Here is a 14,893-nt window from a genome sequence, read left to right as displayed (position 1 = left end):
CCGACTCTCCCCTACCTTGTGGATCCGTTGGGATGTGGATTTGTCGAGGACCCTTCATGGCAGCCATGGGGGTGAATAGGGTGAGGGGTGAGGGGAGTGGATATTGGGAGAAGATGGAGTGCGAGAAAGTGAAGCGAGGTGAATAGCGAAGACTTTTTATTGGCCTCCTCCTCTCTCCTCTTTCCTGAGGTTTTCTGCCAATTTTTTTTCTTCAACGGGTTTTCACCACCGTATTTCCAAGCTCTGAAGCACTGGGCGGGAAAAAGTTGTAGAGGTGCATTGAGTAAACCAGGTGGAAGGAAAACTTTTGGCCTTGGTGAGATTCATTAGCAGCATGTGATCACGTATAAAAAAAGTTTTGGCGTTTGCGGGAAATATAGGGGAACTCATTTTCTTAACCTGGAGGTGGATATTTTGATTTTTCACAATTTATCATCTTATAAACTGATGAACAATTGTCTCGGAATTTTCCATGTCACATCTTGAATATATTCTTATGGTTTATAACCTGAATTGTTTATCAATTTTTTTCGTGGTCCATCATAATTTTCACAAATTGAATTTTCAAAACCACCAGCTTATTTGTCAAATGATTTTTTTATGTAAAGCATAAAAAAACCTGAAATCGATGGAATGATTTGGCTGCAATAAAGTAGTGATTGTCAATGTTTGAGGAGACGTATTTCAGGCTATGACGAGCTGGGAAATTTCTCATTAAAAGCTGCTGAAAACTTGTACTCTCTGAGATTGTTTTTATTTACAATTGTGATTGATGATGATTACAAAATATCTTTTTCGAATAGGAAAAGAACAAGAATACGTCTGAAGGGCTGCAGGGCGAATTTAATTTGGCGATTTTTATTTGAATAAAGCCCATCTTTCTAGTAATTCTCGAGGAGAATGTCATTACAGGGAATTCTACCGAACTCTCCCGTAATTTCAATATAATATTTTTGTCGGTGAAAAGGATGACTTCTTCTCCTAAAATTGATTTCTCGAAAAGACGCAGCTCATCGTTGACAAGCTCCAGACACGCCTGTAAATGCACCCAAGCCCCGGAAACTATTCATTAGAAGATGTTTGATACATTTCCAGCGTAAAATCAACACCTACCAATAATCGCAGTGGCACTCTCCACTATTTGCTTTTCAACACACTAAGCGCGTACTCCTGTGTTCATGGAAAACCGAACATCTGGCCCCTAATGTATACATGCATACCGCAGGCATCAGCCTCTAAAGGGCGAAAGGTTGCAAGATTCATCGTCATAGTTGTCCATCCACGTAGACCATGTTGAGTTGTGTGTATACCCAGAGAGAGAAACTGTGAGGCTAATCCGACGGGCGAATGTTTGACAGGATAATTTTCACGTTAGCGTGGAGGCATTATATGCTTTTATGTTGCCCTAGATGTGACGGAGCCCCCACACTGCCATTGTCGCCAATAAGCCGTATCCCACATCGTTGCTTTTGTTGAAAAATGTGTGACATGGGCTAGGAAAGGAAGCGGGGGCCAGCACTCAGTTACATTCACTTTTTTTCCTTTTCACTTGAAAATTCATTCTGAGCAGCCAATTTTTTTCACTTTCTTGTCTTTTTTTCATAATTTATGACAAGTGGAGTTTTTGAAAATTCGTAAAAGATGAAATAGTTTACAAGATATCAAGTTAAAATGTTATGGTACTGGATTTTTTCATGTAAAATAATATCCGCTAACAATATCTAAAGAATTCGTGCTAATTTTCAACAAATTTCACTATCTCGAGATCGTTCAATCAATTCCCTACCCAAGTTATTCTGAAAGATTTTCCCACTCAATGTCGCTCATAATGAATTTCCAAATGAAAACTACGTCCGCCCATTGATCCGAGGTGCTATTGAAAAATTGAGAGATGTCATAAGATTCTTCTAAAGTATGAAAACACGAATCAAACATTTTGAAATAGTGAATAGGCTGGATTGTATTTCACTAGACACGTTTAGAAACCTCTACTGAGATGGGGACAATATAGTACTCTCTGCTTCATGCCAACAGTGACATCCCCCTTACGATATTTGTAATACTAATTATGATTCATACAGTCGCCATATATACTGCCAGCATGGATGGAATTAATAAATTTTATTCCAGACCTTGAAGAATTCTATTTTATTATGAAAGAATGAAAATAGAATATTCTCTCTTAAAATATTCTTTAGATAATAATCTAACTAAAAAATGTGAACTTTTTCATTTAATTTTCTCAAGATTTTTTCTTTCTCAATTTTCTTGAGTTATTCGAACCAAAAAAAGACTCGACAATCAGTAATGGAAATCGCGTGACGTCAGCCGCAAACAGCAGCCGAGGACCGTGCCCTCGTCACTCAACACCAGATCATACTGAATCTGTCAAAAGTATGTCAAGTTGACAACAATACACTTGGCCCCCTTTATTTGGGTGTTTTTTTCTGTCCTTCCCACTGTGTGAGGCAGCCAAAGTGGAGGCTGAAACCATCGTACTTTTGCCAGTGCACTGTTGTATATGTAACACCCCTGGGGGCTCTTAAAAGACAGAAGTAAAACGGGTTTGTTTGCCCATTTTTGAAAATATTTCGTGTTTTCAATATAAAGAACGTTTCCTCCTCTCATAGGATGGCACCCCTAGGCGGCAGGAGTTGAATAAAAATGATAACAAATAAGAGTAATAATAACAGGCCGAATGAAAAAAAAAAAATTATAAATCAGAATGAATTGATGAATTCTGTTTTCCCCAGTAGTAAACAATTTGGAATATCGTTGTCAGTATTAAAAGTGACAATTGCCCTTTTTTTCTGAATATTAATCAAATTTGAATTAACATTAATAATCAGGATAAAATAATGGATTCACAAAGCTTGGAAAACAATTAATAATTCTATTCCGTACATCATACAATTATTTAACAATCCCTATGATACATCCCAAACCTCTTTAGTATTTATATCCAGGGTATTGATTCCATACAGGAGGTACTCCCGTAATTGTTTATTCCTCACTAGTCCTCGAGCTACTGTATTATCAATTATCTTCTCCGCATTTTCTTCATTCTTCTCTACAGACAAATCGAGAGGTGGCAAGCTCTTGACAACAAGACTTGGAAGAAGAACGTCGTAATATAAAAAAATCTGCATGTGTGACAAACATTTTTATGTCATTCAACTCAAAGGTCTCTCTTATCCTATTTTACCCACCTTATTCGTGAATGTTATATAAACGAGACTGGGACTTGATCCACCAGGAGTCAAGCTGTAATTTCCAGTGCAAAACGACCTCACAGGCTCTTCAAACTGAAACCTCACACTGTTCTTGTCTTGATCAAGGATATAAGTCTGTCCGTCCCATGTACAGACGACTATTTCGTCAGCACCATCGGCAGTCACATCCAGTCGACAAAGGGCAAATATCTGATGATCAACTTGCATAGCCCTGCATTGAGTTTTAATTATGGTAGGGATTATCAAATATCATTAACACAAATACATACCCATAAAAATCCTTTTTCAAAAGAAAACGTAAAAGAATCTGATAAAAAGTATGGATATTAAATGCATATTAATAGAATTACGCACTTACCACAAAATAATCTCGTCTTTTACGAGCATTATCGTCCCATCGAGAGTGGCAAGTGCATAAGGCTTACTTTCAAAACTGTCCTCATTATTATTGTCCTCCAAATTTTCAACGTCTTCCCTCACCGAATAATTACTTTTTGTAAATTCCTTATAGCTCGGTAGAATGGTTTTCTTATGAAAGTTCTCGTATTCCCCAAGGACAACACTGCCACCAATCATATTCCCGTCAACCTGATCGATTCCTGGAGATTCCATTTGTCCCAATAATTCGGAATTTTTTGGCTCTAGTGGATCGTGATGCAGAGATTTCTCCTTTTGCAGTTTTTTGGTACTAATTTTCATAGGACTGTCACCTGGGCTTGAGTTTGTATTTTTCTGGGGCTCCAGATCACCTATTATTTCTGTGGAGATATTTGGATTTCGCATTCGGGATATTCCGAGGGTCTGATAGTCAATGCAACCCTCTGGTGTTTCACTTTGGATACTGTCTCCATCTGAATGACAGTTACCTGAACTGCATTTAATTCTCATGAAGGTACCACCCGGCTGGGCAACGAGGAGAGTTGGAGTTCCATCACGGGTATGCTGAAATATCATTATTACTATTCTTACGTAATGATTTATTTTTATGGTGATTGATTTATGGTGATGTAATGGTAATTTAAAAGTTAGATACGTTCAATACTCAAAACAGGGAACTCTCTAGAGTGTTTTGAAAATACAAAAAAATTTTTTCATTATGTTCATTTCATTTGCAAAATTCAGCATTTTCACCTGTAGAGTAACTGTTCCAATTTGATTAGCACATTCCCACTTATTCAATCCAATAAGTTTCCCAGTTCCTAGATCAACATTACTAGACCACCTATACGACCTTACAACACGGTCTGTCAAGCCAATGATCATCTCGTTAGCCCCATCTCGATCCACATCAGTTACCAATACAATTTTTGTATTCGTCGGAATTCGCTGTGAGTGGACGCATTCCATTTTACCAGACAGTTGGTCGACATCTCCAGAATTGTGATTGAATGTTTCACCTAATTCAAGAGGTTTAGTAAGTCACGAAGGTCTTTTTACCTACAAGTACTTTTGGATAAATACTCATAAGATATGCTGTTAACTGACAATATTTACAACAAAAAATATATTTACAGTTTCGTCTGAATGTGTTTATTATGGAAGTAATTAATGTTCTAGAGGATGTGAAAAATGATATTTTTTTTTTCGCTTCCATTATAGATGTGGCATTGGTATAAACTTTTTAATTTTTCATGAATTTTTATAAGTTTATAAATGTTTACATCTTTCTGACAATATTAGCACCTCAAGATGGAATGACCTGCGAAGCATAAATACCTAGTTTCGTATTATCGAGACTGCCGTTACTTGGATTGACGGGCCGTGGGCTGTAGAAAATGTGGACCCATCCATCTCCACAAATGACAACCAGAGCATTTCTTCCGTAGTTGAATATATCGCCAATGGCAAGGCAGGTTATCAGCCCGAGGCCAGTAGTTTTGTGCCAAATTTCCGAGCCCTGGAAGTGAATAAACATTGACGTAAATAAATATATGCATAAGCATGTAATCAAGAAAATAATTTATTATCAACATATCTATTCTCATTTATAAACAAATGGGAGCCACTCACGGAGTGAGTTAATTAATATCGATGGATAGGAGATATTGATACCTACCTTTGAAAATACATACATGGACTTTTCGAATGACAGATGGGTTAATATAACCCAGTTCATATTATACACTAAAGATAGCTTTTATTTAAAAAAATGGAATTATCTACGTATCTCCAGATACTTCATTTCTGCCTCTTCTTAATCACCTTGAATATAAATAAATCTCCTTTGGCCGTGCCAACAACTAGTTCATTATCTCCATCATTATCGACATCCCCAATAGCCAGTCCATGTCTGAAGACATTCCCAGGGATATCCCATTGCAATTTATCCACGAAATTTACTGCTCTCATTTTAGCAGTGTTCCACACTCCTGCTCTACAAAATACAAGCACTACGCTGGCTGTGACTGCTTGGATACTCTCAGAGGTGTCCTGTCTTCAGGGACCAAAGGATGTAACTGCTGCCATCGACTCGGCGGCCAGACAATGTGAGTGGCCTTGGCTATCACAAGACCGAGGGACAGTGGGCCGAATGTGTTGGAATCCACTGAGTGTCCTGTGTTATCGCCCTCTACCCAACAATGACCTTCAGGTACCTGAAATGATTGACGTTGGAATGATTTTATGTCCAAGAGCGCATGTGTCTCGAATATAAATTCAATTTTCTGCTCCTCAGAAAAATGTTACATCAGAAGAAAACTGGAAAAATTTGATATTGTCTGCTAAAGATCAATTTTTCCAATGAATAATATGATACATTGATGCAGTCTGGGATATGCTGACATGTTCTAAGACAAATCTGTGACCAAAATATTACTGAGACATGTCAGAAAAAGAATATTTACTTGTGTACGGCGTCACAATTGGTTTTTTATTTGTAAGTTATTCTCTCACCCTGAGAACTGGACTTCTATATCCAATGGTTCCCACCTCGTCGCCCTCAAGTCCAATGACTCGCTTAATCAACTTCTGGTCCGGATGCTTCGGTGACTTGAATGAAATAATCTCACCGTAATTTATATCGTAATTATGGGCAGCCCAACAATTTAAGAAAACGTAATCATATTCCTTGGCATCTGGATTCAACGCTGGTTGCATTGATATTCCCTCCACCCTCGCAACATACCCTACAGTGTTGACAAATGTCACTCCGATTGGTATTCCAAGTAGAATATTGCGTACAACAGAGTTAAGGCCCATTAGGTTTTACTGCTGAAAATTCAGGAAATGAGGAAGTTTTATTAATTTTTAAAAAAGTAATGAATCACTGCAGCTTTTAACAAGGCCAGATTGTCTCGAAAAATCTTTCAGAAAGATCTCAGTTTGAGGTTATGGTTATGATAACTGGACTATGTACAAAGGATTATTCGTTGTGATATTTCTGAAAATTATTGCGGGGATATCTTAAGCATAAAAAAATTCAATTACATTTCAAAGTGTTTTTTCACCAGACAAGGTACGATATTGTGAAAATGAATAAAAATGCTCATAGAAGACGGGAGATAAATTGTGAAGAAACTTGGGTGGTATCCAAAGAGGACCGACTAGAGTAGAGACTCAGAGTCAGATCTCGGGGGGGGGCAGATGACCCCAAGCTAGCGGTAGTATAGAACCCCGGTTTCTGCGCACCCCAATGTACTCAGCCGGCGGGGAGTCGCAAATGAAAAAATTAACTAATGTACATAGTTGTACATCGTTAGTACATCATTGTACATGTATTGATTTTGTTTGTAGCCCCGTGAATAATTAATAATCATTATTTAATTGCACGGGGTCGGTAAAGTCGACATCTAGACTAGTGGAATTGACATTATGGGGGGACATCAGTCCAATCTACTCATTGAATAAAGAAAATCACGGAGGATTGCAGTTTGTGGAAACCGACTTATTCTTATTTATCATACGCCAGGAAGCATAGTATTATTTGACCGACAATGCGGCAAATCGTGTATTTGATATTGTATTTAAGCTCGTCAGTAACCAGAGAGGTAGACTACTGTTTCGAGAATGAAGCCGATCCGTATTTGTATTTTGGAGCCAAAACCCCGTATAGAATCGCGATGAATGGAGAGACCGGACCGCGCTCAATACAAACAATAGTGGGAGGTAAGACATCCTTTTAATCAGGCGACATTTGAACACGAAATTGCAATATATTAAATAAATATCATTTTTCTAATGTATTAAAGTGGAAAAAATCATTGAATTTTATATACATCTCATTTTTTGGAAAATCAACATCACCTTAATTTAAAAAATCTAATTACACCTTGAAATTTGATAAAATCCCATATATTTTAGTAATACGACTTTACATGTCCATATTGGTTGATTATCCGAAGATGAAAAGGAGGACAAAGTGTGTTTTTTTTTGAAATTATGAATATTTATATGATGATTAGAATATCGAGCATTGACAGATATACACGCCAATTCATTTACCAGCATTTTCCCCGTCCATTCATTGTTGGCAAGGTTTTCACAAATATGGATATGCTAATCCTAACATGGACTTGATAATATTGAAATGCAAACAAAACTAAAAAATGACCGACTTCAACTTTTTTTTTGACAAGTCACATTGAAATATTTTTCTCTCGAATATCCTCCGAATGCTCTTGGAGAATTCCCCGTAACGTTAAGTGTAAGATCTTGGTGGGTTGAAAAGTTGTGAAAAAATAGTAGAAAGAACTTTTTATTTATAAAATTGTTTCCTGTGTGTAAAGATTGCAAACCAGTCCAAATATGGATGTTAGCGCGACACGGAACTCGGTACCCCCAAAAGAAAGCTATAGAAAGGCTGGAGGAATTACCAGGAATACGTGATCGCATTATTCGTAATCATGAACAACACGGAAGTAAGTTCCCCTGAAGGGAAGCTCTTGTTTTTTTTTGCCCTTCCATAAGGAGGAATTAAATCCTCTCACAAATGTAGTTTCTCTCTTTGAAATGAGGATTTATTTAAATTTTAAGGTTGTGCTTACGTGAAGTAATTAAATATTTTTAATTTGGGCAAAATCATTGTCCATTCTGTCGTCTTCAGCGGGACATTTATGCGATGCTGATCTGAATAGGCTGAAGGAATGGTCTCCGTATAGTCGGATGACGTCGCAATACGCTAGCCAACTCGCGCCCGAAGGATGGAGAGAAGGTCAAGAACTTGGAAAACGTTTGAAAGATACATACGCACATCTTCTACAATTACCAGCAGAAAATATAAATTCAGTTAATTATAAAGTACGTTAGAAATATGAATATTTCTACAATTTATATCTCAAGTTTACACTGGGTAGTAGATAGATAAAATTTTTTGAAGTTCCGAAAATTCCAATTCCAATTTTGGTCAAAGGGGGTATCCGATGATATTTTCCTATATTTTCATCTATTTTTCAATGCACCAGTTTCGATCTATAAAAGGAGGACGGAGTGAATCCAGCATGCTTGCACTTATGAATGGCTTATTTGACAATGATAGTGCTGTAGAACCTGTTCCGACTCCAAAATCCGATGCTTTGTTACGGGTAATTGATTATTAGTCACCTATAACTGCACTCATTTCTGACAACACTTTACTATTAATTAGCAATTGCTATAGGGCGATCAAAATTGTAAGCGATGGTCGCAGGAGAAAAAAGGAGCAAATGTAGAACGCGATAATTTCATCGCAGGACCTGAATACGCCGAAATGCAACAGAACGTTAGTCGGCGGATTGGCTTCGATGTATCGCCAGGTAGGTTAGACAAGGAAAAATCATTTTAATTATTAAATAAATTCTATTTACTTAAAAACTGGCATGTAAAGTTCTCTTCCAGGGCAATCATTAATGAGTTGTACTAGATTTTCATGAATTTTTTTTTCATTTTTTTTCACTCTTTCTACATCGTCTATTGAAGCTCTTAATAAAATAGATAATAAGTAATTAACAATTAAACAGAAATTTTTATTATCATCTTTGCCCTTTGGCATTTATACTTTTTGCTATTAGAGTCGGGCAAAAGACTCTCAGTCATGACGGAAGGTGGAAACTAAAATTTCCTTGTAACAATTTCCCAGCCACAATTCACAACATACAAGACATGTGTCGATTCGAAAGCGCATGGAATCGAAACGAGTTATCACCATGGTGTGCAGTATTCAGTAAAGAGGAATGGAGGATTCTGGAATATATAGATGATCTTCAGTACTACTACGCCTCTGGCTATGGTCTGGAAATCAATAGATTGATCGGATGTTTCCCCATGGAAAATCTTTTCGATCACTTCGGGTAGAATCTATTCCATCGGATCACTTTAAGCGATGATTAAATCAGCGCGACACATATCTTTTTATTTCTCCTTGCAGGGCGATTGAGAATGGCGATTTTCAGGGACAACCGAAGGGCATTTTCTACTTCAGTACGTCCAGAATTTTAATGGATTTTCTCCATACAATGGGCATTGCAAAAGACACGGAAAGTCTCAAGGCGACTAATTTCAAACGTATGGCTGATCGAAAATGGAGAGTCTCTTTTATTTCACCGTTTTTCTCTAATTTTGTAGCTGTCTTTCACAGGTAAAAATATCAATTGATCAATAAAAATTCATTAACGGATATAAAAATTTTGAAAATCATTGAAAAATCCAAATTTTGATATTTGATTTCTTTCTTTTTGAGGGAAATGGATATATTTTTTTCAATGAAATATTGTGACACTTAATCTGTCATCCCTTTCCAATAATTATAGATGTAATCATTCAGACATCCCTAACAAGGTGACTCTATACCTCAATGAAAAACTCATCGTATATGATGGCTGTCCGCAAGGGATTTGTAATTGGGAATATTTAAAGAAGAAATGGCAGGGACTCACCGCTCGATGCACTGAAAATTGTCTCAAGCAGAAGGATGCAATACTATCTAAAGAGCCCCTATGGATGGAACCAACCGTCAATGCATATTTATTAATGATTCTATTGCCTATATTAGTATTTATTACTCATCGACGGGTGGTGGATTCTCTGCGGAAAGTTGCCCGATTAATTTCGCTGAAATTTCGTGGCGAAAGAAATTTTCTTAAATAAATCATTTATTCACCGTCATTCTGACGCCCAATGTTTCAGAAAGAGAAATATGTGACGAAAATGGTTCAATTAAATAAATAAGAACGAAGTTATCGATTTTTTTGGGCTTCAGACTATGGGTAATGGACAACTATTCATGCTCGTTATTCGCAATTCAAAACCACAATAAAAATACTCAAAGTGGACGTGCCATGACGGATATCTATACACACCGTCATTATTTGTATCTCCGATAAGAACCAGGAATGGTTGTGTGAAATGAAAAGTCACCTTGTTTAGAAACTTTGTGGATAGTTATGCTCACAGGAGTTCTGAAAATGATAGAGTGAAGTTCTACTGCCACCAATCATGAAGAAAATTATTCTACTATGCCTGAGCACCTACACATTAGCACGTGAAGTGGATTATTGTTTTGTTAATGAAACCAACCCTTACCTCAATTTCGGTGTTAAAACACCGTATCGGTTTGCAAGCACTGGAATATTTGAACGGGTGGTAATACCAAGTAAACTATTTTCTTTTAAAGCAGATTAATACTTTTGTTCTATACCGATAGATTGTCTACTTTAATTGTTATTCCCGCATAAGATTGCAAGCCCATTCGTCTTTGGATGTTGGCTAGACATGGAACACGTTATCCGCAGGAGGCGGCAGTCGACAGACTGCAAGAGCTCCATACCATACGCTGGAAAATTATGCACTACCACGAGAAAGGCTGTAAGTCCACTGGAAATAATTATAAAAAGAGATAATAATAACAAGCCAATGTGTTTGTCGACAGTGGGTCGTTTATGTGACGAAGACGTGAATAACATTAGAGAATGGCGACCCCATCCGCATTTTACTGAACAAGAGGCAAGCAAGATTACCGAGGAGGGATGGAGGGAGGGTGAGGAGCTCGGAAGAAGACTCAAGGATGCCTATCCAGAGCTTTTTTCGCCATCTATTCAAGATATCAACTCTGATAATTATAGAGTATTGACGATACAACATCATACATGGAGAATGAAATCCTATAGAAATTTTAAATGCTACAATTGAATTATTTTATTACTCAGTTCAGATCTGTGAAGGCGTCACGTAGTATCTTGAGTTTGCGGGCTCTGATGAAAGGTCTCTTTGGTGATCCATCTGCTGTTCAATTCATGCCGAATGAGAAAAAGGATTCTCTCTTACGAGTAAGAATTTTCAACTCTGGTTACTTGTTCCCATGCTTAAAACATATCGCGTAGGATGGCGCAAGCTCGCAGCCGACCATACCAATAATTGCGCCCCAATTTTTATTCCATTAAAATTTTCATTTTCGACCATTTTTCGGTGGATATAACAGCCTGACATGAATTGCTATCGATGGTCTCACACCGATAGGCAAACAGTGGTGCCACGTGATGAATTCATTGGTGGCCCTGAATACGCAGAATTACAGCAGAATGTGAGTCGGCGAATTGGCTTCGATGTATCTCCAGGTGAGAATTGAGTAACTCAAAAATTAAACCCAAAACAAGTGGATCATGACATTTATTGTGTACGAGTAAATTATGAAAATTTTCAATGCAGCAACCATTCACAATATTCAAGATATGTGCCGTTTCGAGACAGCATGGACCCGCGACCAATTATCGCCCTGGTGTGCAGTATTCAATAAAGAAGAGTGGAAAATAATTGAGTACATTGATGATATTCAGTATTATTACTACTCAGGCTACGGAGTTGCGTTGAATAGTCTCATTGGTTGCTTCCCAGCGGAGGACCTCATCAAGAATTTTCGGTGGATTTTATTGAACTATCAATATATTTCTATTGAGTTAGCCAACTAGGACAAGTGGGTCAATCTGAAAGAGTGACCCCCTTGAGACTCAAATTAATTTCATTATCGGGGTTTTTTTACCCATTCACCACAGATGCAACATCTCGATCTTGAACAAGTCAGCCATTGCAATTTGTGCTTTGTCGCAGGGAGTCTGAGAAGCCTGAAACAGCAAAGAACCCAAAAGGTATCTTTTACATGAGCACCTCAAGAGTTTTGATGGATTTTCTTCACACGATGGGCATCGCCAAAGACTCGGAGCATTTATTACCAAATAATTATAGACGTATGAACAACAGAAAGTGGAGAACATCCTTAATTGCACCTTTCTTCGCTAATTTCATTGCTACTTTTTACAGGTACAGATGAAAAAAATTCCATAAATATATTTGACCATTTGTAAAATCTATCAAAATTTTAATTGGTCGTGTGAGACTTTGCAGATGTAATGAATCTGTCTCCCCCAACAAGGTTACATTCCATTTGAACGAAAAACTGATAATGTATGAAAACTGTGAACGTGGCATTTGTGATTGGATTTATATCAAGGAAAAACTAAAAGGAAGAGCCTCCAATTGCGCTGAAAATTGTGACTGGAGCACAACACCAGAGCCAAAAGACGAGCGAAGGATCTTTCTCCTTATAATTGCGCTCTGCATTGTAGTGATTATCTTTCATCGTGGCATCGCACGCACATTGCACAGGCTGCTACGATGTCACCACTAGTACAGTGATTAGTTCACCCTCTTTATTAATCAATATTATTTTATTTCAATCTGTGACTGCCAAGGACATTGTTTCCAATCAGTATTTTTACTATTTAAATAATAGCGATAAGTTGCTTATGTATAATGGAAATACAAAGCAAAAACTAATTTTTTTCATTTTCACATCAAAGTTGAGATGAAAATTCATGAGTAGATAAAGTAAGGCCCCATCAATTTCAAAATATTAGTGCTGTAGTGCGTTCTCCCTTCAAATTCAAACCCTCTCACGTCACAGTCCCACGTGATTAGAGCGCGCGCGCGCGTGCTTCCCTCGTTCAAACATGCTATAAATATATTTCGCTGGTCATAGCAAACTCCATTATTATCGAAATAATATTTAACCGAAACAACGCCTAATTCAGTCATTTCTGTCTGCCGTTCACCCTGGCGCGCAAAGGTCATCAGACAGCACAGTGACAGTGAATCCAACGACTTGACAAACCGTCCAAATTCATTGCAAACATAGCAAAACAACCAGTGAGTGATACCTCTCACATGAGGGTGCCTTCATCGAGGTTAAGGGTTGTACCCAGAACTGAATAATTCCCCGTAATCGTTTATCATTCTCATCAACAGCTAAAAAACAGGAGCTAAAAATCGATGATTGGTTTGCCCTGTGGAGTTGATAACAAAATGAGGTGACGATTCTGGTGGAAAAAAACCAGATAAGAACCCACTTCATTCGATGTTATCGCTGTTTTGTGTGATGGTGGATTAAGAATGGCAGTACATTAAGCTATTCACTGGGTACGTAAATTTTTGAAATCACTATTGAGAAAAATATTCAGTTAAAAAATTAGGGAATCGTTGAGATTGAAAGACTTTAGAAATGCAACTTGGCAACAATAATTTTGAAAAACTTGGAAAGAAAACTTGAACAGGAATCAAAAGAGGAAAAGTAACTTTTGCTTTTTTTTCTGGTGATTTTTATCGATTTGTTTTTGTTGGTCTTGTGAGTAAGCATTTTCATCGTGGCGAGACCTTCGGATATCAATCGGAGTGCGTGTTCGATGGATCATTGTTGTGTACCTTTGAACAATCATCGGAGAGGACGTGATCACGTTGAGGAACTCAGTAGAACGACTTCGTGAGACCGACAACAGTAAATGACAATTGAGCCTCGTGCGAATAGCTAAAACGATTTGCTGTCCTTTGGATCGCTGCAGTGGTCTGTGGAATTGCCTTTACTTTACTTTTGTTGGGAATGGCTGAACTCGGGGGAAACATGGAGAAACCCAATGATTTTGATAATCTACATTATCTGCCTATCTGCATGTGCGCCGCTTTGCCGATCGTCTTCGTTATTTCGTAAGTTTTTCGTCTGGAAACTCAAATTTGCAGATGGTGGACCTGTCCCAGGCAATTATAGCATTTTTAAACAATGTGCTAGTTCGGATGATGGGAACTTCATTTGTTTCAGATACATAATAGCAGTGTCGCTTGGTCACGTGGTAGCAGGCTTTCCCTACATTTCAGACACTGGAACCATCCCTCCGGAAAGTTGTATCTTCGGACAGCTGCTGAATATGACAGCGGTCTTATGTAAATATCGTAATTACGCTGTTCACAAAGAATCATATATTCTGATTATAAGATTGAAAACTCTCAAACTCTCCATGTTTTGTTTAAACAAACTGAAAAAAAACAATAGCCAATTCCCGAGCCACAATTGAAGCTGTCTATATACTAGTATATCCGACTGCTTCTAATGATAAAAATATCGCCAACGAGACGTAAATCATCAAAGTATTCAGTTGAAGTTCTCACTCTCTTCTACATTTCTAATTAGCGAAATTTTCTAGTGGCCATTGTGGTGTACATTCGACACGCTCAACTGAAGGAACTCTTGGGGTTGTCCCAGATGCCCCATTATTGGCAGAGGTTGAACAGAGTGGCACTGGCCATTGGACTTGCATCGACACTGGGTCTCTCAATCGTCGCCAATTTCCAGGAAACTTCAGTCCTCAGTGTTCATCTCATCGGGGCCATTGTGGCTTTCGGCGGAGGGACTGTTTACATTTGGCTGC

At 37.9% G+C, this 14,893-nt stretch overlaps 3 protein-coding genes across 6 annotated transcripts; 1 reads left to right on the top strand and 2 right to left on the bottom strand.

The window, feature by feature from the left end:
• Positions 1 to 2,873: 2,873 nt before the first annotated feature.
• Positions 2,874 to 5,582, bottom strand: LOC135173128 (KICSTOR complex protein ITFG2-like). 3 transcript variants are annotated; one of them, XM_064139795.1, is made up of 6 exons: positions 5,436 to 5,582; positions 4,950 to 5,130; positions 4,365 to 4,630; positions 3,592 to 4,175; positions 3,210 to 3,444; positions 2,874 to 3,143 (listed from the first exon to the last, which is right to left on the bottom strand). In XM_064139795.1, the coding sequence occupies exons 1-6, from the start codon at positions 5,580 to 5,582 to the stop codon at positions 2,928 to 2,930; spliced, it is 1,629 nt and encodes a 542-aa protein (XP_063995865.1). In that variant the 3' UTR covers positions 2,874 to 2,927. The 3 variants fall into 3 exon arrangements, with proteins under 3 accessions (XP_063995865.1, XP_063995867.1, XP_063995866.1); XM_064139797.1 differs by having other exon boundaries at positions 2,874 to 3,111; XM_064139796.1 differs by lacking the exon at positions 5,436 to 5,582 and adding an exon at positions 5,290 to 5,429.
• Positions 5,583 to 5,623: 41 nt separating this feature from the next.
• Positions 5,624 to 6,804, bottom strand: LOC135173147 (mitochondrial inner membrane protease subunit 2). 2 transcript variants are annotated; one of them, XM_064139827.1, is made up of 3 exons: positions 6,660 to 6,804; positions 6,126 to 6,443; positions 5,624 to 5,827 (listed from the first exon to the last, which is right to left on the bottom strand). In XM_064139827.1, exons 2-3 carry the CDS (start codon positions 6,429 to 6,431, stop codon positions 5,624 to 5,626), a joined length of 510 nt encoding a protein of 169 aa, XP_063995897.1. In that variant the 5' UTR covers positions 6,432 to 6,443; positions 6,660 to 6,804. The 2 variants fall into 2 exon arrangements, with proteins under 2 accessions (XP_063995897.1, XP_063995898.1); XM_064139828.1 differs by having other exon boundaries at positions 6,126 to 6,440; positions 6,660 to 6,801.
• A 257-nt stretch (positions 6,805 to 7,061) lies between these two features.
• On the top strand, positions 7,062 to 14,072 carry LOC135173028 (uncharacterized). The gene is made up of 18 exons (XM_064139603.1): positions 7,062 to 7,337; positions 7,958 to 8,089; positions 8,275 to 8,468; positions 8,633 to 8,752; positions 8,827 to 8,962; positions 9,286 to 9,496; positions 9,574 to 9,783; positions 9,956 to 10,289; positions 10,617 to 10,797; positions 10,881 to 11,009; positions 11,074 to 11,267; positions 11,351 to 11,470; positions 11,623 to 11,758; positions 11,850 to 12,060; positions 12,249 to 12,458; positions 12,543 to 13,343; positions 13,443 to 13,613; positions 13,828 to 14,072. Exons 1-16 carry the CDS (start codon positions 7,166 to 7,168, stop codon positions 12,823 to 12,825), a joined length of 2,973 nt encoding a protein of 990 aa, XP_063995673.1. The 5' UTR covers positions 7,062 to 7,165; the 3' UTR covers positions 12,826 to 13,343; positions 13,443 to 13,613; positions 13,828 to 14,072.
• The last annotated feature ends 821 nt before the right edge of the window (positions 14,073 to 14,893 follow it).

This window comes from Diachasmimorpha longicaudata, chromosome 2 (genome assembly GCF_034640455.1).
Source record: "Diachasmimorpha longicaudata isolate KC_UGA_2023 chromosome 2, iyDiaLong2, whole genome shotgun sequence".
NCBI classification, from domain to species: Eukaryota; Metazoa; Arthropoda; class Insecta; order Hymenoptera; family Braconidae; genus Diachasmimorpha; species Diachasmimorpha longicaudata.
The sequence above is the reverse complement of the archived record's forward strand: the minus strand, read 5'-3'. Positions and strand labels throughout refer to the sequence as shown.